Source organism: Crocodylus siamensis, chromosome 4, assembly GCF_052110815.1.
Source record: "Crocodylus siamensis isolate JL-2025a chromosome 4, ASM5211081v1, whole genome shotgun sequence".
Classification (NCBI taxonomy): Eukaryota; Metazoa; Chordata; order Crocodylia; family Crocodylidae; genus Crocodylus; species Crocodylus siamensis.
The window spans coordinates 214,515,502-214,536,248 of record NC_143398.1 but is presented as its reverse complement, the minus strand read 5'-3'; the positions used below and the strand labels follow the sequence as shown (position 1 = coordinate 214,536,248).

At 45.8% G+C, this 20,747-nt stretch overlaps 1 protein-coding gene across 1 annotated transcript; it reads left to right on the top strand.

The window, feature by feature from the left end:
* Positions 1-133: 133 nt before the first annotated feature.
* Positions 134-15,007, top strand: DAPL1 (death associated protein like 1). The gene is made up of 4 exons (XM_090045679.1): positions 134-268; positions 4,418-4,505; positions 12,071-12,134; positions 14,718-15,007. Exons 1-4 carry the CDS (start codon positions 193-195, stop codon positions 14,835-14,837), a joined length of 348 nt encoding a protein of 115 aa, XP_089901805.1. The 5' UTR covers positions 134-192; the 3' UTR covers positions 14,838-15,007.
* Positions 15,008-20,747: the final 5,740 nt, after the last annotated feature.

The following is a 20,747-nucleotide window of genomic DNA, read 5'->3' as shown; positions in this document are numbered from 1 at the left end:
GGCTGCACCGGGGCGCGGGCGCAGAAGCAGGGCACGGGCCGCCAGCCCCCGCCGCGCCGGCATCCTCCCAGCCGCGCCTCCGGGGCCGCGGGAGCACCACTCAGGCCGCGCCCGCCCCGCCCCGCGCCGCGCACCTACCTCCAGGCCCATAAAGGCCGCCGAGCCCGCACGGCTCCTCCGGTCCGCCCCGCCATGGCCAGGGACGGGGACAGGGACAGGGACACGCCGCCGCCGCCTTCCCCGCGCAAGGGCGGGCGGCCCCCCGCAGGTAGGTCCGGCCCGGGGGTCCCGCGCCCGCCCCGGGCTTCAGCGCTTGGTGCGGGAGCCCGCCCGGCCGCCCGCGAACGAGGGGAGGCAGGCGCTGGCACGGGGCAGACCGCTGAGTCTACCCCGGGGGCCCCTGAGATCCTTTCCAGGGTGCCGTGGGAAACCAGGCAGTTTCCCTCTCTTCACGTGTGATTGCCAAGCAAAGCCGCGCTTCAGATGGCAGCCTGCCGTGCCCGAGCCTGGCCTGTTGCCGCCTGTCCGGGTGCCCTGCCACGGGCACGGCTCTCGCTTGTCACGAGGAGCGCAGACTACTGCTGGTGTTTTCTGGGGGCTTCAGGCTAATGGGGGGTGTCCTGAGCCTGGCAAGGCTCAGTGCTAACTAAGGTGTATGGCTTTCTCTATCCGTGTCTATATGGCAGGCTTTGGTGGGCTGAGACTTGCCTGGTCAGATCCTGGGAGGCGAGGAAGGCAGGTGAAGCCCTAGGGTGGGCAAATGGTGTTTATTCAAGGAATCCCAGACAAGTTCTGGATGTTTTTATGAGACTAAGCAAGCTTTACAAGGGCAAAGCATCGTTCAAAGTTGATGATGGAGCTTCTCACTTGGCATCAGAAACCCTTATTTGATGGGAATTGATCTCTTCCTCTTGCCCCTATTGCAAATGACAAAATATATAAGTCCCATTGTCATGGCTTGATTGATATCTAGGCAGTACCCCAGTGATTTTTTGGGGACTTAGTGCAAGAATAACCGCTGATCAGCTAACAGAATCCAGCTCTTTGACTGTGAACTCTGCAAACTATCTCATCTGCAAACTCAGATGTACTGGAAGGCAGGGGTGTCAAACTCTCTCTTTCTGTTGTGCACCCAATCTGTACCACAAGAAGGCTAGCAGACTGGATCCAGAGCTACCTCCAGCAGGAGGGTACATAAGCAGTGAGGTGGGTATTAAGATAACTATTGCTCCTGTCCCTGGCCCCCTCCCACCAAAACACTTCTTCAGTGGTTCTCTGTACCCTGGATTCTGGCAGCAGGCCCCTTGGCTGTAAGGAAATACCAGCAAGTTGGATTTTGCTGTATGTCAATAATTGTATTCATGTGATTTTTCTTCCCCCCCCCCACCTTTTTGCACATAACCAGGAAAGATCTAGACGTTAAGTGATGCCTTTTGTTCACATACAGCATGATTGCATTGCGTGACTTGCCTTAATACCATTTGGCACTTGTTTGTACAAGACTATGAAGTTTTAAAGCAAGAGATTTTTGGCTAATTCCCATGTACATACTCCAAATCAAGTGTGTAAAAAATCCTCTGTTACTTGGAGATGCTTAGTTCTGACTTAATAATCTATAGCTACTTCACATGTATGTAACTAATTACTAAAATTCTGTGTATTCTTTATTAAATCTTAACTGTAGGTACAGTAACATCTCTTTCAAATAGACTAAGGTTTTTCTCTCTAACCATGGACAGTCCACACCAGGCACTAGCCATTTGCTGTATTTATTTTTTTTTTTAGCATTGTTAAAAATTAGTTTTTAGAGTTTCTAAAGCATTGGAAGAACATTTGTTCTAAATAGTACATCTGGTTTTAACTTTAGAATACATCAATATTTGTACATGGCCCCCATAGAACTTTGCGTGCTAGCAAAAAGAAGCTATAATTCAGATCCAGGTGTGTTTTACCTGCAGAACATGAACACCTGAAAACTGAAGTCTGTATTTAAGCCCTTTGGCTCAGGTATCCTGATCGATTTGAAGCTATAGCTCTTTAACGGTATTTGTTAAAAGTTGTTTAGCTTCCTGGAGTCTACCAAAATGAGGCATCTTTAAATTCCCCATGAACATAGATGGGTACCTACCAGCTCCTTCCAATAAAAGGTTCAAGATGAAAAATGATAGGTAATGAGTATCTAATGCATAACTTATTAACCTACTGTGAAATTCTGTATCTTAGCTGCATGAGTGAGTCCATTTACTTCAATGAACTACTGGTGTCAGAGTGGATTTCTCACAAGTTTCTGTCAGTTGAGCCATAACATTCTTTTGTGCAGCTTGTTTGTTTTTATTTCTTTAATGGGGTGCACAGCTCTGAATACAAGTGTTACAGAGAGGCAGAAGCATCTTGCTCCATTAAACTTGAAAATAAAAAACCCCTATATTAAACTTTTGCAATATGTGACATACAAAGGCGTATAGCATTTCCCTAGCAAAGGGCCAAGTGCACAGAACTTGGATCTTGGTTCAGCTCTGTCCTTTGAACATTTCTAAAAACTTGGACCATTTTGATCTGGGGTCTGGCTCATTGTTGAAAGGCAGTGCAAATCTATGGGTGAGGGAGAATATTCTGGGTTATTTAAACTTGTGTTATGGATCAGCTCATGACATACTGTCCTAATTTTTAAAAACTTAAATTTTAGCCCTCCCTCCCCCAAATTGCCAAAGTTGCAAAACTCTCAACACAGGTCAACTTTGAGCTAGAAATGAACATAAGAAACTTCAATTTACAAGGCAACTTTTTGCCATGTCTATAGCATTCTAAATGTGTCCTCAGCCATTCCCATAGCTTTGTTACTGCAACAGTCTAGATAGAGAAACTTTCAGTAGATAAAAACTAAAGCTAACCTTTTCCAAAAAGGTTTTAAAGAGCTTTTCATATTTTTTTTAAAGGTACATATTTAATACTGCAGAGTTCTGAGCACTCAACTCCAGTTTATTTCTGTGAGAATTGTAGGTACTCCACATTTTTCAAAATCAAGTCCTAGACCTTTGAATTATTTTTTTTTTGTTTAATTAGCAACTTCATGATGTATCTGTTATCTCAGGGAAGATTTTCAGATCCAGCCAGGGGTTTCACACACAGTGGCCCTTGTGGTTTTGAAAAGGGGAGAGGGTATCCTTTATATATTAATGTAATTTATAGCCTTGTTTTTTGGCTTTTTACCATTATATAATAAAATAATACATCGCTCATATTAAGAGAGTTTTTAAATGAGAAATTTTCCCTTTGCACTGCCTGGGTGTTTGCTTTGGCTGTAGTAGACATTGCTATGTTGCAGCATTTTAAGCCTAAGGCCATGTAGTCCACAAGGTAAAGAGAAGTTGATTCTTGTTTCTAGGCAGGACATTTAGAAGGGCTATGCCAGTAACATGACTTGACTGGAAAGTCAAGGAAATGTCATGACTAGGTGTAAGCAAATAAATACTATTCCAGAGTTTGATGTTGAACATATTCTACCATCTTTTCATAAGGGCCTTTTTATAACAGTTTCCATTCTGTGCACAAATTCAAAATATGACGAAAATGCATGTCTTGATAGTTCCAAAATACAGAATAGGGAACTTGCTATAGAATTTAAATGAAACAAAAATCTTTTTTTCATTTGGTTCTTATTTTCTTTGACAGATTTAAAACTTACAAATACCCTTGTGTTCAGGAAGAAGGCATTTCTTTTGACAAGTTATCTGAAATAAGTTTTACATGTTCCTTTAAACACCTGAATTTTTTTGACACTTCTTAACACTTAAATTGTTATTGTTAGGTCATCTGTAGCTTAATTGGTGCTAATTGACTATGTGATTGGCAGTATTGCTAATAAAATATAATTAAACTTGTTTGAACACTTGGTGCATGGAAAATATGGGGTTGATTCTGGTCTGCTTTGTAACTAGTATTACATATACAGTCTTATTCGGGAGCATCTTGAGGAAATTGTGACAAGCCTACTACCAACAGTCATGTATTGTGCTAAAAATGAATGCACTTTAAAAATAAACTTCTAGAAACATCTAAGATTCTTGGGGAGGATGTCTGGTAGCAGGTAGTTCTTGAACTAGTATCGCTTTAAGGAAACTTAATTTTGGATTACAGTCTCTTGAACCTGATTTTATCATGCTATGGTCCAAAAGCTTACTTTCTTGGGTGTATGTCTTTTTTTGGCTCATTCTTCTTTCATACATTCCAACCACAGCAGAAGCAAAATAAGGAGGTCACCTCTTGGGGGGAAAAAAAAAATCTTTCTTTATTGCTAGTTCTCCGTGTTTTACAAGGTTTTCTCTGGTCTGCTTTGAAACAAAAAACGATATTATGATTAACACTTATTTGAATGACAAAAATGTAACTACATTATGTATCTTCTTCTTTGTTGCAGTCAAAGCTGGAGGTATGAGGGTTTCTAAAAAACAAGAAAATGGAGCTTCTGAGAGAAATCCCAAAAATCCAGTGAAAGAGAAAATAAGGTATTGTAGCTTTTAATATTAAGCATAAATAGTCCCCCATATATAATGGGGAACTGGATAAGGCTTTTGACAAGAATAAAAGTTTTACAGTTGTGAACACTGGAGTGAGAAGAGGCTAGGCTGTGCAGCATATGTATAAAAGGTAACTTGGAATACAAAAACAAAACGATTGGATAGTAATAATACATACAATGTGGAGAACATGCCTTTATAAGGAGAGATGCAAGGAACTCAGTCTATTTGTTTTACAGACAAGAGGTGACTTGTTCATAGTGTTCAAGTCACTTTCCAGGGAGAAAATATTAGGTGACAAAAGCTTTTCAGTCTAGCAAAGAATGCCATGGCAAGGACCAATGTCAGGAACTAGAAGGCAGACTATTTAAAACTAGGCACACATTTTTAACAATGAGGATAATTAATAACTGGTACCACTGGCCAAGTGAAGTGGTGGACTGACCATGACCTAGTGTATTCAAATTTAGAGAACTTCCTTTTTGGAAGTTATGATGTAGTTAAAGATATTTGGCTTAATACAAGAGTAACCAAATAGCATGTTAATGTCCTGTGACCTACAGAAAATCAGATTAGGTAATTAACAAATTTCTGGCATTACACTCTGGATTTCTATCAGGTTTTTTCTATAATATTTAGAAAACTAGGCAAGACCCGAAATTGAAACAAAATTGGTGAAATTCTGCTGCCCTTTGGAGAGAGTAGAACAGAATATACTCCAGAGAGTCTTGCGGGTTTATGGTGGCCTTAAATTGCTTTTGTACCCTCCAGACTTAAGGGGCCACTTGTTCTAACCAAAACCTAGAGACAGCCTTAGAAACCTGTCTAATTATAGTAGACTTCAGAGCTGTAGCCAGGCATTTTAGTGCCTGATGCAGGTCCTATGCAGAGCACCCTCCTACATGCTGGTATATATGCAGGGGTCATAGAGGAGGACTGCAGTGTTCCTGGGGATGCATCTGTTCCACCTTGGCCCAAGTGGAGGCAGGGCTTAGCCTGTGGTGCTGCTGGGGCCCTGGCTGTAGGAAGCCCCACTGCCACAGCAAGAACTTGGGGCTCTCAACCCCTGCGCAGACTTCTCCACATATGAGACTGCAAATGCAGGGCTCTGAAGTGTCTCACTGCCTTTAAAATGTAGTGTGTGGTCCACTTGATTTGGTGACCCCCTGTGAGACTGTGCCCAGTGCCAGTGCATTGCTTGCTATGGTACTGGTAGGCTTGTCTGCAGAACTGCATGTTGTGAGCCTGTACTGACACACTCCCAGCCTACAAGTTGCAAAGGGATTCTCTGAAAGAAGCCTTACAGATGCCATCCCTGGTGCTGGCAGCGTGAGAATTTTCACTTTCCCCTGTCACCCCCACGTGTTGGGACAGGCGTTTCTAAGGTCCTTTTTACAGTGCTCAGGCTCTTCTACCTGGCTTAAAGATGTATGCAGTTATCTAAATATTTGGTAAATAACATCTTAAGGGGAACCTTATTTAAAAGGGATGTGTAAAAATGCCGAAAGTGGTGGGGAAACTCTTAAAATCCCTTTTGGAAAAGAAATGTGGAGTTTGGAAAAACTCTCTATTCTTGTACTTCCTGAGAATCATGTTGCTGCAGCTTCCATATCTTGCAGGGATATACGGTTTCTCACTCTGTAAACTACTGAGGGTCAGAGAGAGGGACAAAATAATTTGCCAAAGATTGCTTAGGATGTTTATGGTCAGCCTCACAATTGGTCCAAAAACTGGCTTCTAAGCCTGATGTCCATAAATTGCTGTAATTTAAAGTATTCCTAAGTTTTAACCACAAAACATGGTTCATAACATACAAATATCCAGTATTTTTGGCAGGAGTACAGAAGACAATTTGGTATGCTTTTACAGACATTTAACTAAAATACTGTTCCTGGAACTTTTCCTGAGCTCATAGCATTGTTTCTGATGCACAACAAGAGTAAACAGAGCTATACTAATTGGCACTCCATTAGAAACTAGAAAATCAATGATTACTAAATAGAAGCATGTTTCTTGCAGACGGTGATGGACTTCATTTTCAAGATGCAATTATGTAAAAGTTGTAGGCTTCTAATATAACAGTTGGCTAGTTTTTGTTTTTAAATGATGAATGTTGTCTTGTTCAGGAATGATTTAAATGTCATAATTTTTCTCTGGGGCTGATTGTTTTAATGCATTTAGGAAACTAGGTGGGGATAGTTTGGACTACTTGCAAGATGCTACAATATTCCAGGGGCTCAACTGAGAAGAATACTGATATTTTTTTTTTTTTTTTTTTATAGTACTACTATACATGCATACTTGTATTAAGTAGACACTATACAGGTGTCTGCATGAAAATACAAGTTTGTTGTGTCCAGGTGCTGGTGGACATGTCATTGGTACTGCATCACAGTTAGCATCCAAACTGGCAGCCTTTTAGCTACCTGAGGACTGAAGAGACTTGTTGACAGGACTTTTCCCCCTGAAGGAGAGGTCTCTAGGTTGCTCTTCTGCAAATTGTGACATTCCTGTATGCAATATCTTTTGAGGATTTCAGCTTTGCACTTTTTAAATGGCAAGATTCAGGGAAAAGGCATCAACTTCTCAAGAAAAGTATTTGGAAAAAGTGAAGAATTTTAAGTTTGGGACTAATTATACCACTTCATACCATACTTACTTCCTCTGGATCAGTGGTAACTAAACATCAGATTTCTCAATCTTAGTAAGCAGTAGGTCCGCCTTTTGTGGGGGATGGGAGTAGGTGAATGTTTCATTTACCATTGGAAACTTACTTGATGCTCGTCTCTCTTTTCTTCTCCAAGCTAAATAAACCCAGTTCCCTCAGCCTTTCCTCATAGTCCTGTTCACTAGCCCTCTAACAATTTTGTTGCCTCTCACTGGACTCTTTCTAATTTCTTCCACCTCCTTTCTTTAGTGGGGGTTCCAAAGCTGGACATAGTACTCCAGATGTGGTTTTACCAGTGCCAAATAGAGGGGAAGAATCACTCCCCTCAGTCTGCTGGCAATGTTCTTAGTTGTGCAGCCTAGTATGCTGTTGGGATTCTTTGCAGTCTGGGACCTCTCCTAGCTCTCACGAGTTTTTCAAAGAGAATGACCAGCAGCATTGCAATTACATTGGCCAACTCTTTCAGCACCCTCCAGGTGCATCACACCTGGCCCCAGGGACTTGGACTTGTCCAGCTATTCCCAATAGTCCCTAATCTGTTCTTTAGCCACCATTGGCTGCTCATCTCCTCCACAATCTGTGCTGGCGGATGCAGTAGCTAGTTAGCTGACTTTGCCCGTGAAGGCCAAAGTAAAAAAGACATTGAGTACCTCGGCATTTTCCACATCGTCTGTCAGTAGATTGCCTCCCCCATTCAGTAAAGGATCTGCACTTTCTCTGATCATCTTCTTGTTGCTGACATACTTGTAGAAACCCTTCTTCTTGCCCCTAACTTCCCTTGCTAATTGCCACCAGTGGCATACTATGGGTCTCTGGCACCTGGGGGCCAATGCTTGTATATGCCCGCCTCCACCACCCATCACTTCCTCTTGGTATCAGTGGTCTGGATCCTTCAACCTTAGGCAAGCCTGGACTCTTCCACTAACAGAACATCTGTTCTCCAGCCAACATGCTGCAGATGTGGATGAAGACAGAAGTTAGAAATTTCCAGCTGCCACCCCTCCTGGGAGCCTGTCCTCTTATAGTTTCATAGTAGCTAGAGTCGGAAGGGACCTAGGTAGATCATCTAGTCCGACCCCCTGCCTTAGCAGGAAAGAGCACCGGGGTCAGATGACCCCGGCAAGGTGCTCATCTAACTTCCTTTTAAAAATCCCCAGGCTAGGAGCCTGCACCACTTCCCCTGGAAGCTGGTTCCAGGCCCTAGCCGCCCTGACTGTGAAGTAGCGCCTCCTAATATCTAATCTAAACTTACCCTCCGCCAGTTTGTGACCGTTATTCCTGGTCACTCCTGGCAGCGCACGGGGGAACAGGGACTCCCCCAATACCTGCTGATCCCCCCTGACCAGTTTGTAGCAGGCCACAAGGTCCCCCCTTAACCTTCTTTTGTGGAGGCTAAACAGGTTCAGGTCCCGTAGCCTCTCCTCATAAGGCCTGCCCTGCTGACCCCTGATCATACGAGTGGCCCTCCTCTGAACTCTTTCCATATTGTCCACGTCCCTCTTGAAGTGTGGCGCCCAGAACTGGACGCAGTACTCCAGCTGCGGCCTGACCAGTGCCGCATAGAGGGGGAGGATCACCTCCCTGGACCTGCTCGAGATGCATCTGTGGATGCATGACAGGGTACGGTTGGCCTTCTTGACTGCCTCCCCACACTGCCGGCCCATGTTCATCGTGGAGTCAATGACGACTCCAAGATCCTTTTCCGTCTCCGTGCTGGCAAGAGGGGAGTTCCCCAACCTGTAAGTGTGGTGCCGGTTCTTCCTCCCCATGTGCAACACCTTGCACTTATCAGTGTTAAACCCCATCCTATTCTCATCCGCCCACCGTTGCAACCTGTCAAGGTCAGCTTGTAGCCTATTGCACCCTTCTAGTGCACCCACATCCCCCCACATCTTAGTGTCATCAGCAAACTTGAACAGGGTGCTTTCTACCCCGTCATCCAAGTCACTGATGAAGATGTTGAACAGTGCGGGCCCGAGGACCGAGCCCTGCGGAACCCCACTGCCCACGTCCTTCCAGGTCGAGAAGAACCCATCCACTACCACCCTCTGGGTGCGGCCCTCCAACCAGTTGGCGACCCATTTGACCGTGTGGGCATCGACACCACAGTCTCCCAGCTTTTTGATGAGGACAGGGTGAGAGACAGTGTCGAAAGCCTTCCGGAAGTCCAAAAAGACTACATCCACAGCAACCCCTGCGTCTAATGATTTGGTGACCTGATCGTAAAAGGCCACCAGGTTGGTCTGACAAGACCTGCCACTGATGAACCCATGTTGGTTGCCCCTAAGCATGCATTCCCCCGCAAGGCCCTCCTGGATGTGTGCCAGGATAATTTTTTCAAAGAGCTTACCCGGGATTGAGGTAAGACTAACTAGCCTGTAATTTCCCGGGTCCTCTTTTTTTCCCTTTTTTGAAGATAGGGACCACATTGGCCCTCTTCCAGTCCTCCGGCACCTCGCCAGAGCACCACGAGTGCTCATAGAGCCGCGCCAGGGGTCCCGCAATGACCTCGGCCAGTTCCTGTAGAACCCTAGGGTGAAGATCGTCCGGACCAGCAGACTTGAACACGTCCAGCCTCTCCAGAAGTACCCTAACTAACTCCTCGCTAACCCCTGGCCCAGGCGTGTCTCTCTCGGGGCCCGAGGGGGGCCCAGTAGGGAGGTGGCTGAACTGGTCCCTACTTAGGAAGACAGAGGCAAAGAAATCGTTAAATATGTTAGCTTTGTCATCTGGCGTGATGACTAAGTTGCCCATCGTGTCCTGCAGGGGCCCCACATTACCCGGGACCCTCTTTTTACCCCCTATGTATTTGAAGAAGGACTTCTTATTGTCCTTAATCCGGGAAGCTAGTCCTATCTCCAACTCTGCCTTGGCCCTCCTGACTGCCCCCCTACATCCTCGGGCGACTGTAACATAGTCCTTCTTGGTGATGACCCCATCTCTCCATTGGGTATATGCCTCCCTTTTAGCAAGGAGACATTCCCGGATGCTCTTAGTGAGCCATGGGGGTTTATGTGCCCTCCTGCTCCCTTTGACCCTTGTTGGGATTACCTCCCTTTGGGCATGGAGGATCGTCTCCTTAAGGAGCAACCACTCACCTTCGACATCTGATTCCCTTCCCCACTGGGTCCTCAGCGCTTCCCCAACGATCCTCCTTAGCTTGTTGAAGTCAGCCCCCCTAAAGTCTAGGGCTGTTGCCTTGCTGCAGCCCTTTGCCACCTTACGCTGGATGGTGAATTCCAGCAAGCGATGATCACTGTCTCCCAGGTGGCCCATCACCCGCAGCCCCCTCACCAGGTCATCCCCCGTGGCCAGCACCAGGTCCAACAAGGCGTCTCCCCTGGTGGGACTGTGCACCTCCTGGGTTAGATGGAGGTCCTGCACTCCGGCTAAGAACCGACGTGAGCGATCAGACTTGGCTGACTGCTCCTCCCAGCAGATGTCTGGGAAGTTCAGGTCCCCCATGATGACCACATCCTTAGCCCTCACTGCCTCTGTAAGCTGACCTAAGAATTCCTGGTCGAGCTCTTCTCCCTGGTTGGGAGGTCTATAGTAGACTCCCACCGTTAAGTCTCTCTCCCCTGGACTGCCTTTTACTCTAACCCAGAGCACCTCAGAGTGCCCCCCCTCTACCCCCTTGCTAATTAACGAGGAAGTATATTCCTCCTTGATGTAGAGTGCTACTCCTCCACCTTTCCTTCCTATCCTGTCCTTCCTGTATAGCCTATAGCCCTTGACACTCACCGCCCAGTCATGCAATGAGTCCCACCACGTTTCTGTGATCCCTACTATGTCAGGGCTGGTGACAGCTAGGAGGAGGGCGAGTTCCTCCTGCTTCTTCCCCATACTTCGAGCATTCGTGTAGAGGCATTTGAGGCCTCCAACGTTGTGCCCACTGACGCCCTAGTCTCAGCAATGCCCCGTCCCCCATCGCTGGCTGTTGCTGGGCCTGGTAGTTCATCGTCTCCTCCGCCCTCATCTTCCCCCTCCCCCGACGAGCCTAGTTTAAAGCCCGCCGAAGGAGGTTCACCAACCTGGAAGAGAACACACACTTACCTTTAGGGGAAAGGTGGAGCCCATCCCATCCCAGCATGTCTGTCATCACGATGTGCCGGTCATGGCTGAGGAAGCCAAAGCCCGCCTCGAAGCACCATTCCTGTAGCCTCCAGTTGGTCTCCGCTATGCACATCTCGTGACGTCTGCCTCGACCGCTCACTGGCAGGATGGAAGAGAAGACCGCCTGTGCGGTCTTCCTTCCCCAGTGCTGCCTTGGAGCCTTGTCTCCTCTTCCTGTAGCTCTTGCTCCCTGAGGGACACTTGAGAGTCATTATGTAACTTTATGCAGATTTTGTTTTTGTTTTGTTTTTTCAAAGCAGTAATTTTTTTTGAGACCTAGCATTTTAGTTTTAGGGGAGGAGGCAAATTATTAAGATTTTGAAAATGTTTAATACCCAGTTATTTACTTCACTGTGTGGCTTGTTTCAAACATGACTAGGTAGCACTGAATCTACCCTGCAACTTCTGAAGATGTAGCCTATCAACAAAAAAAGACTTCTGTTTATCAAAGACTGTAGAAATGTACTGTTTAACTTGATGTTTTCTGTAGATGACAAATTGACCATAAAAACCAAAAACCTATTGCTAGCTATTCTTTTAAGCTAGCAGAACGCATCATCCATTTAATGTGATGAAACTCTATACAAGGACTATACTCTGCCAATATAGAATGTTTCCTAATACTACTTTTCATTTTTAACCCTTCCACACCTTAAGCTTAATTATGGCAGAATTGAAAAGGGTGCATAGCTTGTCTTTAGCACAAGCTTGCAAATAAATCCCTCTTGGAGATGGAAAAACCTGAATAAATCTTTTCTTTCTCTTACAGCTCAGTTGCTAGTATTGCAAAAATGCAAAATATGGGAGTTCTGCTAGCAGGTGCACTGGAGAGAGTAAGTGTATATAGCTGAATAAGGCATAGATGTTTTTAATGTAGCTAATGATCAAAGTGTTTAAAAAGCAAAATCAACTTAGTATAAAACTGCTGTAATCTGAAGCAGATGGTGAAAAGTTTTTCTTGTTCTTTAGAGGTTTAGTAACACCTTTCAAAAATGCTAGTTTATCAACATACAACTTTGAGCCCCTTATTCTGCTGTGATTCTTGAATAGGACCTTGTAAGGCAATTGCAGTAACATAGAGATTTGTTATCATAGAAGCAGGGTCAGAAGGGACCTTGTAGATCTTCAAGTCCAACTCCCTGCCAGGGCAGGAGAAAAAACTGGGCTCAAATGATCCCAGCTAGGTAGGCATCAAGCCTCCTCTTAAAGACCCCCAGGGTGGGAGCCAGCACCACTTCCCTTGGAAGTTGGCTCCAGGTCCTAGCCGCCCTAACTATGAAGTAGTTCTTACGGATGTCTAATCTAAACCTACTCTCCAACAACTTGTGGCCGTTATTCCTTGTTATGCCAGGGGGTGCTAGGGGAAACCAAGGTCTCTCCCAAACCCTTCTGTTCCCCCCTAGTGAGTTTCTAGACTGTCACCAGGTCCCCCCTCACCCTTCTTTTGTGAAGGCTGAACAGGTTTAGGTCCTGCAGTCTCTCATTGTAGGGTCTGCCCTGTTGTCCCTGGATCATTCGGCTGGCCCTCCTCTAGACCCTCTCAATGTTGCCCCACTTCAGGAGGGATGTGGATGCACAGAACTGGACACAGTAGTCCAGCTGTGGCCTGACCAGTGTCGCACAGAGTGGGAGGATCACCTCCTTGGCCCTGCTAGAGATGCACCTGTGGATGCATGACAAATCATAACAAGGCATCTAAAAGATGTGTATGAATTCAAGATTTTATTTTTTTTAAGAAAATCTGGATGGGAATACTGTCCAAGATAACACAGAAAAATGATGGCAGAGCTGGGAATAGAACCCAGATCTGTTCAGTCCCCTCTCAGTGGGCAAGCAAAGGCACAATAGGACCTAATGTGTGATCTACACAATCATGCTTCATGCTATCCCACATGTAAATAGCATGAAGTATGATTGTGAAATTGCTAATTGGATCCCATCACACCCTATTGCTGGTGTAGGGGGAGCCTGGTTTCCATGATCCTAGGCTCCCCCCACACTGGTGAATACCAAACTCCTGTGGCTGGGAGCCCTGGCTAACTGGGCTTCCAGCTGCAGGGGTGTCCTAGGCATCTCCATGGCCAGGAGATCACATCAGCTGGACTCCTCGAGCCACAAGGATGCTTGGAGCACCCCTGTGGCTGGGGGATTGTATCAACTGCAGGGATGGGATGCCTGGGATGTCCTATTGGCTGGAAGCCTTGTCAGTTTTGTGAGCTCCCAGGCTCTGGGGTGCACATGGGGGAGCCTGGCTGGGAGTCCCGATCAGCTGATATAACTCCCAGTTGCTCATTCAATCCATTGTGTGATGGTAAGGAGCCACAAAGTTATTACACATTTTATGGAACAAGTTTTTGTGTCTTTATTCCTCCTTTTAGCACTCCATTAATTGGTGGAACGTATAACTGGGGGACAACTTTAAGGTGTGATTTGGCTGTATAAACGCTTCTTCAGTGAGACATGTAAATGGGTTCTTGCTCTCATCCCGTGCCATAGTCACAAACTTGACTTAATAGACTTGGTTACAGAGGCAAGGAGACTTGTCATCCCCTATTGAAAAGCCAGTACGCTCCCTTGCTAGGACAGATGCCCATTGGCTGATACTAGAACAAAGGTGCAGTACAATCAAAATCAGGATGCCAAGCCAAAATCAGTGGAACAGACATAACTGATTATTGGGGACACATACTGCCCATCAGATTAGTTCCAGCATTGGTCATACAGCTCATCAGGCCTTAGCCATGATGGTGGCATGATATTCAGGGAGTCTAGTACTTTCCTCCTTTTCTCCTACTGCAAATTCTCCCAAATTTTCTTTGAAACTAAATATGAATGGACCATCCTATCAGTCATGCCTATGGCTACTGTGCATGTCACATTGGGGCACTGCTACCACTTTCCTCATTTTAAAAGAATCTGTTTTAGAAGCATCTACTTAACTTGCATGCCCCTTTTTTTACAGCAAAGTCAGAATCCATAAAATAATACATGTGCACAAGATAATCAGGGTGTAAGGCAGAATTTCCTTAATGTTTTCAGAATTTAATAACGCCTTGATCATATAGTTTTCTACTATAATAATAGTATAACATTTCTCACTTCAGCAGGGATTTAATCCCATGTGTTAAATTTCTTGTGCAACTCCACTGAATCTCAGTTTAAGTGGCTTATTAAGCAAACAGTAAAGTTAACTAGATAAAGTAACTTTGAAACTTGGATATAAGGTCCTGCTGTGGGGTTTTTCTGTTTGTTTGGGGGGTTTGTTTTTGTATGGTGCTAAAAGCAGACTCAAAACTGGCTTGGTGCAGTGTGGAAAAAATCTTTAGTTTTTTTTAATGAAAACCCACAAAACTTAGTAAGAGAAGAGGGCTGAAGAGTAGTCTTCAACTTTGACTATTTTCCCCTTACTTTTGCAGATCAGCCATAAATTTCCTGCAGCTGTATTACAAGTAGCTCATCAAAAGCCACGACCCGCCCTGGAGAAGATTACACTGCCTAAAAGAATTTACCTTATTCAGCAGCCTCGCAAATGTTAAATATGTTCAGTAAAAGATTAATGTAGGTTAAAACAGTAGGTTCCTATTCTAAATACCACTTTAGTAGCTGCTTGTAGTAGAAGGACCAAAACTTGTTGAAATAGTTTGCTTGCTGAAGTGTCCCATATGTTTCTTCTATTTTCTAACAATAAAATACTCTGTAATATTTAGGGTGTGTTCCTGGTTTTTAATGCATGAGCAATGGCTTTATCTACCTAAGCCTTACAGTCTTCTGCTTAGTACTCAATTGCAACTAAAAAGGTCCATAGACATTCAGAGAGGCTAGATTGGGTGGCCATTTTTAAACTCGATCTAAGGTAAGTTGGGGGTGGAGGACTAGCAGGGAGGCTTGTTGTACAAGAAGGGTCCATGGGGGATCTTGGAGTACTAATGGGACCTGCAGACCAGGGGGATTGCTGGGATCTGGGAAGGTTTGGTAGGATCAGGGGAGGAACATTGTGGGGGTGGGATCAGAGAGGTTTCCTAATCCCACTAAACACCCTGCACCCCTGCCACTGAACTGCCCCCAATCCTGTAAACCACTCCTGGGTCTGGCTTTTAACAGCACTCACTGGTCCTGGGAGCCTGATCAAACCAAGTTGGGGAGATGCAGGCAGATCAGGGGAAGGGGGGGTATACTTTCTTCCTTCTCTGTTCCCCTTCTCCCCCACTCCAACTTACTTCATCAGAACTTGGTACTGGCAACTGCCAGTAAACCTAGCACTGGGAGCCACTTGGAATCAGGGACAGTACAGCAACGTGGGGAGTGGGGCTGGCTGGTCTTCAGGGTTGGGGGGAGAGTAGGGAAAAATGCAGCCTTGAGGCTCAAGCCAGTGGCTGGGCTTTCCCAACCCTGGGGCTGTACTAGGAACTACACAGAAATTCAATTAGATCAGTCTTACCAGACCTGATCTAAATTGAACTACCTCTGAGGTATAGTTAACTTGGATTGGATTGTGGTGGCCTTTGGTCTTAGACCTCTCTCCTTTCTTTTTTTTTCTTTTTTTAACACCTTCCTAAACTTCTGTAAAGTTTTGAATTTAGATTGACCTAACCGGTAACTTACGTGTAAGGTCAACACCCAGGTAAATTTAAGTTACAGCGGGTGGCCACTTAACAGAATCTAACCTCTCCAAATGTCTGTACCTAGTCACAGAGTCTGCCAAGTCTACCTTATTCAGTGCCTGAGTTTTAACGTACCAGCATTAGGTAACTTGAATGTCTGTATTACATACCATATTTGTTTTCCCTTTCCTCTTATAATCACATACTAGGAAATCTCACTAATAAGCCGTTGCTCCCCCAGGAGCGAACGAGTGCCAGGTTTGGATGTGCTCCAGTACCAAGCCACTACTTGGAGATGCTGGAGCAAGGCCTGGTGCTAAAAACTCTGATTGGAATCTAATACAAGGATAGGCTTGTGCAGACAATCTGAGAAAGATATAGTAGTGTCCACTAAGTGCAGTTTACTCTCTTTCAACACATGACCTACTACATTTCATCTTCCTCTTCACTCCCACAGCTAAGTTACATCAATCTTTCTTATTTCCATTGATTCTTGTGGCCTTAAATGCCTGGCAAACGCTATCAGACAAGGCCCCAGACAGTTCACCCAGAATCGCTCTGTTGCCCACTCTGTCTCATGTAGGTGATTACTATAGCCCCACCCTACGTGAGGCGAAGCTGGACTGGGTTGCCCCGTGCCTTTTATCTGTGTATATATTTTTTTGGAGAATCCCAGGACTTAGGACAAGAACACCCCTTCCAGTTATGTGGGGGCTAATTAGCCCATGGTTCCTTTTTTGGGGGAGGGGAGGTTATCTGGAGTATACGTTGTTGCCCTGTGGGGTCAGGCCAACTCTCAGGATCTCAATATTGCACTGTTAGGAGAGCGTGGTGTACATTTGCACATGCACACACTCAAAAATCAATTAGGTGCATACACACACTCTAGGTTCATGCACCCCCACCAGGCATGTGTGCACACACGACCAATTCAGGCACATATGCATCCAAAATTACCAGCCTAGGCAAATGCACACCTATCACCAATTCAAGTACCTACACACGCTATACAGACCAAAATAAATTCGACCAGAATCAATTACGAATACCTACACAACCAATACACATACATGGATCACTAATACGTATATCATGCACACAGTGACATACTTGTATATCAGTTCACATACACAAGCACATGTACGTTCCTAACTTGTGTGTTGTGGTGTGTATGTATGTGCTTGGTGTATTTGGAATACCTGGGGGAAGGTTAAGGTAGGAGAGAGAGAATGAAAGTGTAGGGAGTGAAAGTTGCTGGGACTGGGATTAGAACCAACAGACTGGAGGAAAGTTGGGGTAACTTAAGGTTAAGTGGTGTTAATTAAAAGCAGAAAGCAACAGGACAGAGCCCAGAGAAGGGGAACAGAGGGGCCAAAAGGTGGTGGTAACAGGACTGAGAGCCTGCAAAAAAGGGACAGAGAGAAGCTGAGAGGTGGCAGGAAAGGGAAGACAGAATTGAGAGATCAGGAAAATGGGGCTGGAGCTGAGAGAGCAAGAGACAGTGCATACAGGTGCTTGCACGCACACACTGGCAGCAGGGGTTGGTTCAGGGGCTGAAGTCCAGGAGGAGAGAGAGAGAGTCCAAATTGGAGGAGGAAATATGCAGGTTATATCTACCTATCCCAGGCTGAAAGTGGGTCCTCAATAGCCAGTTGGGGTCCCCTTCAGCATAGTGTTGCCCAGAGGGGGTCGCTGGCAGGGCCTCTGAGATGGATAGGTATGGTGCTGGTCCAGATGGAAATGACATTCCCAAGTAGTTAGTCTTCACTACCCATTTTTATGGGGCAAACTACCCATGATCTCTCCAGGTGTTCTTACTGAGCATATGCAGCTCTGGCACAATGGTGGCTTGCCTCATCTTTTGTTTCTTGAATGCTAACCGTGGTTCCAATGGCTAGGTTACTGGTCCAGGTATTTGTGTTGATGGTTCAGTCATTCAGAGAGAGATATTTTTAGACCTACTGCCATTGTCTCTCGAGCACCCTCATTCATTCCCATTCATTCAGGAACCATGTTACATAGGAGGGATAGGTTTGAGTCATAGGTTACACAACTGGGCATGGGGATGAGATGGAGGCCTGACTTTACAAGATGGAAACTTGACATGACACGCTATGGTATATGTATGGGTACTATATGCACATTGCTACAGCCATGTTTAATTTCAAGGTCCGTTTTGTCAAATTTGGTCCTCATTTCCATGTGCTTGGGGAGAGGATGGCCTGACAGTAAGGAGAGGGGAAGGGGCTGCCAGGGGAAAAAATGAGGGAAGGAAAAAGCAAAAGAGCTACCTGACCTCCTACCCCCCCACAATTTATTTTCTGTGCTGTAGCAGCAGGAAGAGGACAAATTCAAGGCAAACCTCAAATAATTAGATTATGCCTGGAAAATGTATAATTTAATAAATTTCTAGTTTTTCCATATATAGAATCTAAGTACTGAGAGGGCTGTCTTATAACAAGGTGTCCTGGGAAGCCAGGTAATGCGGGGTAATCACCTGCAGCTCGGGACAGAGCCCACGGGGAGCAGGGAGAGGAACCCGCGCGGCACATGAGCTGCCTCTATGTACAGCTGCGGCCAGCCGGTGACGTCAGCGTCAGATGCCGGCTGGTGAAAATAAAAATGGCAGCTGCTGCAGAGAGGGCAGATGGCCCGGAGGCAAAGCTGCAGCTGATGCCAGTAGCCAAGGGCGCCTCAGGGGCGAACCCCGAAGAGACCAGTGAGCTGGTGGCAAAGTTGGCCGGGGAGAGGAGCACCCCGTCGAAGACCTCCACCATACGCTGGAGGACTGAATGGCTGGCTGAGGGAAAGAGGATTGGAGGCAGCCTTTAGAGTGCAGCAGGACCCAGGTGGGAGTGCCAGGACGGGAGGGCGCTGAAGACGGCACGTCGAGAGGCAAAAGCCCGGGGGCGGCCCAGATGGGGGTTTATAATTGGGGTGGGGTCGCCACCGGGACCAAGGAGGTCAAGCAAAGGATCAGAACAAGCCCTGCGGCGTCAGACAGAGCATAGAGGCCCCCCTCTCCTTGTTAAGGGTCCAGGGACGAGGAATAGGTGGAGGGTCAGTGGAGGTGCACTGGTTTTGGTTTTTGTTGTTGTTGGACTCCCCTGAGCTAGGGGGCTGAGTTCCTCAAGGGCACCCTGGTGTTTGGCTCATAGGGAAGCCCCCCCCCGGGAGGGGCAATAGTAGGGAAGGTTGCCCATGGGATGGGAGCGAGGGGTGAAGCGTTGCAGGAGTGGGCACAGCCCGGTGCTCTAGGCTTTAGAATACAGAGCGGTGGGCGTGATCTGCAAGGAAGGCTGTAAGATAACAACGAGACAGCCCACTGAAGGTGGCACAGGCCATGGTGTAGGGGTGCCGGAGCCCTGTGATCAACCATCGGGCCTGACCCAAGCCACCGAGGGACCCGCTAACTAACCCCACCCATTGAGGAACACCAAGACGTTGCAGGCGAGAACGGGGTTGGCGATGCGGGAGGAAAGAGCTACCCTGATGATAAACCAGCCTGGAAGGGGCAGAACATCTGCCAAGAGGCCGGAGCCGCCAGACAGCAGCTAGAGGAAGCCCGGCGGTCGCACAAGGGTCATCTGCTAGTCAAGTATATATTATAATAAGTTTAAACTGGCTCAATCCAGAGGTTTTCAAAGTACAGTTGTTCATGTTATTTCCATAAATATTCAAACTGTAACATCCTAGAAATCAACTCTGAAAAAGGCATATATATTTTCTTCTACCCCTGTCTTGCTGGTGCAGGATTTTCTGAGCTATGAGCTAAATCATGGTGGGCTTGACATCAGGCCCCATCTAGTGGTAGTATATTGCACTACCTAAGAACAGACTAGGAACCAGATTTGAGATTGCTACAACCTGCACCTCCCAACTTCTAGCGCTCATATATATTTGTTATTGGAGTATGTAGTAATGTAAGATTTGCTGACATTTGCTCTGAGCTATGTTGAACAGTACAGGCAGCTAAAATGCTTGAAATATCTTCTCTACACTAGAACTTTCAGTTGTTACCTCTGATATCACCATTAGTGGGGAAACTGTCTAGGTTAAAAATTAATGTAAGCAAGACACATCAGTTAAAAGGACTTCCATAATCAGGTAAAAACAATGTAAGTAGGTGTTCTTTAAAGAATATTTATAGGTAGCACCCCTTGTAGTTACTGTTGCCTAACACTTTCCAGGATAAACAAGACCTTGATTTTAGCAGCTTATGTTTGTTGTACACTAACCACTTGCTCTGACACTATAATTGCTTGCATTCCTGATCAAATATTTTTTTGGAAAAAAAACCTTATTTTACCTGCCTTTCTAAAAAGGGCTAGGGAAGCCTTTTTTGGTCTATGAATTGAAAAAAGAAATCAACTACTGTACTACCTTAAGACTTGGAGCAGAGACATATGGGGAGAGAGGGATGGGGGTGGGGAGGTTTTCTTGGCCTCTTTATACATGTTTCAACAGGATTTGTTAAAGTTTGAAAGCTAGAGTCTCTAAAGCAGTGATTTTCCACCAGGTTGACATGAAATCTTCTGAAGGGTTTCCCAAAGTATGAGAAGACAAGCACAGATCCAGGCCCATTCCCCTCTGATCACTTCCCCAGCCCTCTGGAAGGAGGTAAGCATTGTAATAAATGAATTGGTTTTTCAAATGAGGCACTTTATAAAAGTTGAGGGGTGCCTCCAGTTCAAAAAGACTCAAGAACAGTGCCCTGAGACTATTCCAGGCCTGCAGGAGACTGAGCCTAGCATGTTCTTATAATAGATTCACAGATGTTAGGGTCAGAAGGGACCTCAATAGATCATCGAGTCCAGGCCCCTGCATAGACAGAAAAGTGCTGGG

Bases quoted from the DNA above. Each gene is read 5' to 3' on its own strand.
- DAPL1 (XM_090045679.1), top strand. From the start codon at position 193: ATGGCCAGGGACGGGGACAGGGACAGGGACACGCCGCCGCCGCCTTCC. The intron at 269-4,417 runs GTAGGTCCGGCC...TCTTTGTTGCAG, and splicing joins GGGCGGGCGGCCCCCCGCAG to TCAAAGCTGGAGGTATGAGG. The intron at 12,135-14,717 runs GTAAGTGTATAT...TTACTTTTGCAG, and splicing joins TAGCAGGTGCACTGGAGAGA to ATCAGCCATAAATTTCCTGC.